A 2,881-nucleotide genomic window follows, 5' to 3' on the forward strand; every position below is an offset into this window, starting at 1 on the left:
GCGAGCCATCACTCTGAAGACCAGCTTCTCTGAGCCGTCGGCCTCGCGGACGTGCAGAGACACGTCCTGCACATTCTTCAGGAAGAGCAGCACCGTGTCCGAGTCCGCCTGGAAGGACTCAAACAGCTCCAGTACCTTTTGCTTGTTGTAGAGGGTCCCGCTGAGCTGGGAGGGCTGCCGCCGAAGCGGGAAACGGAAGAACGTCCCAGGGAAGCTGCCCTTCACAAACGTCTCCTTGGTGCTTCCAAAAAGGCCAATAAACGGCGCAAACTGGTCTGAAAGCTCGCTAATTTCTTTGCTGTCATCTCTGAGATTCCAACACTGGCCTGATTCATGTGGACCGAAAAGTGTCTGATGAGGATCTAACATGCCAATCTGGTCACCACTAAAGATGCAAGGAACATCTGCAAAGGAAAATTCAAGTCACCATCAACTCTGACCTATACCGACACTGATAATCACAATTACACTACACAGTTACACACGGAGAAGCATGAGCCACAGAAGGATTCTAAATAGAGTTATCTAAAAATGAACTAAGTCTTGCTTTGGAAACACAATTCTTTGAATGCAAAAAATGATTTCTCTTTAGATTCAAAAAGCACCAGGTATTGAGAGGGTTTAAGTGATTATTGTGAAAACCTAAGATGTATCTTCAAGCATTTACTAAATTAATTAAAATATATAAGGAATATTTGGATATTTACACTCTCCCTAGAGCCTTGTGAACCCAACTAAACAGAACAGAATTGTAGCCTGTGTGCAAAATAAAATTTCAACCACAGATTTTCTGAGAGAATAAGAAAGAACAAGTGATCTCAAGCATGCGTCCCAGAGCGAGTCTGAAATGGACAGTAACTTGAGGACCTAACCTTCACACAGGACCTCTATGGGGTCCACCCATGACACGCAGCGTCACCGACTACAGGCTTAGGCATCACAAGCACCAAATCCTGAGCTCTGGGGTATTTTTAGTAGGCAATGTTACATCCACCAGCCCACCACCACGTCCAGTCAACAAGGCTGGTCCACAGCCCCTCATTGTCCACAGTCCCTTCTGCACTCCCATTACTGAAACTATGTCAGGGAGAAGACTGGTGGCTGGAGAGCAGAACTCATGACCTTGGAAAGTCCTTGGATTAGAGGTCAGCACCCAGGGAACCCATCCCACATAAGTGTGCTGGTTCTCAGACAGGGAACAAACCCACAGTGAGAGCAGATACCTGCCGCCAGGGGACTCTCTGGACAATACATCCCTGACAACAGGCTCTACACTTATGCAATGCACAAGTGTGTCCCCATAAAATTTAAAAACCACTGCATGTCACAGATGTGAGGAATAACTCACAAATAGTTGAACACATGACTATTAATATTCACATAATTGTTATATAACATAATGACTTCATCAGTTTTATTATATAATACATAATATACTTAACACAATACTATACATTATAACACTGTAAATGCAATTTTAAAAATAGATTTGCTAAAAATGGGCCATGGTGAGGATGCTTCTGCGTCCCACTTGCTCAGGGCAGTCCCAATTCGGGCCAGTGGCCAAGAATAATATCACTTCTTAACCCTCAGGACTACCCCAGTTTGGGTGATCAATTAATGTTATTCTAACAACAGCTAGAACTCTGCCAGCGCAGCCCCTTCTTCTCCTGCAAGTTCAAAATGCAAAAACAGTTCCAAATTAAGCCATAACTGGTGCTTATTTCATTAAAAAGTTTTATCTCAAAACCACAGTAAATACTAAGAACTCTGGTTCCAGAAGAACAGCCCTAAATCCTCATATTCTTTCTAGATTCCAAACATGACTTCAAAGTAATCATCAAAATACTCAAGTTTAAGAAGAGCAAAATTTCTATAGGGAAAGTGAGAAATCAGATCATTTTAAAGTTCTCTTCTGTGTCAGTTACGTACCATTGGATATTATATTTCCTTCTTCCTGTTATTTAAAAATATGTATAAGAAAATCTGTGAAAACCAGTTTGCCTGACTCAAAAATTTGCAGTGCAAAAGTTTTTAGAGTAACAATTTTGTATAGGCTTTCAACTGCTGATGTAGTAGGCTTTCAGCTGCTGATGTAAAGTCTCAAACTTCACATAAAGTAACTGACTATACTACATTGATTCCACCGGAAATGATGACATTAACTTTTGCATCACACGATGAAGATTTGATATGGTTACCAAGATAACTAGAGAAAACACAAGACACACTGAAATTTCATTGGCATTCAATATTGTCTCTGAAGTTTACCCAATAATATACAAAGCAGAGGCTAAAATAACTTTGAATCTCAAGACTGAAAAGCAAATACCACACCTGTGATATGATAGACAGAATTGAAGCCAATTCCAAATCTTCCAACCTTCAAAGGGTCGTCCTTCTTCCTGCTCCGCGCTATTTCCTGAATGCCGTGCCAGTCCTCCGGGGTGAACACCGCATTGTTGTACACATAGAGAGCAGGCCCTGGGGTCAAGATGCACAGGAAGGGGCTGAGAAAGAAGGGAGCTTGGACACTCACTTCTCCTATGCAAACTCCCTCTATGTAATAATGCTTATTTGATGAAAAGACAGAAAGAACTGAAAACAGTGACTGATCCAGTATCACCGTTTGGTTGCTCTCCCAATAAAAACAGTATTGTTGACCCAAAATCCAAAGAGGAAAAATTATAGTGCTTAGATACTGAAAACACAGCACAAACAAGAAAATTAATCACAGTGTACTACTTTGTAAAACTTGACCCTAACATATTTACTTATATATTTTTGTAAATGGAATTACCTATAAATGTACTGAGAAGACTAAAGAAACCATGTTAAAATAATGCTTGTCACGTGCCTATGAATTCAAGCACAGATATGG

At 40.9% G+C, this 2,881-nt stretch overlaps 1 protein-coding gene across 1 annotated transcript in view; it reads right to left on the reverse strand.

Annotated features, from left to right (window-relative positions):
- The window catches only part of LOC104996856 (sacsin-like), a gene marked incomplete at its 3' end in the record, with an annotated part of 16,961 nt that overhangs the window by 465 nt on the left and 13,615 nt on the right, over positions 1-2,881 (reverse strand). The window contains exons 6-7 of the mRNA XM_010851245.1: positions 2,338-2,484; positions 7-404 (exon numbers count right to left, since the gene is read on the reverse strand). Coding sequence (XP_010849547.1) covers positions 7-404; positions 2,338-2,484 — 545 coding nt within the window. The remainder of the gene's footprint in view (positions 1-6; positions 405-2,337; positions 2,485-2,881) is intronic.

Source organism: Bison bison, unplaced genomic scaffold (genome assembly GCF_000754665.1).
Source record: "Bison bison bison isolate TAMUID 2011002044 unplaced genomic scaffold, Bison_UMD1.0 scf7180017864299, whole genome shotgun sequence".
Lineage (NCBI taxonomy): Eukaryota > Metazoa > Chordata > Mammalia > Artiodactyla > Bovidae > Bison > Bison bison.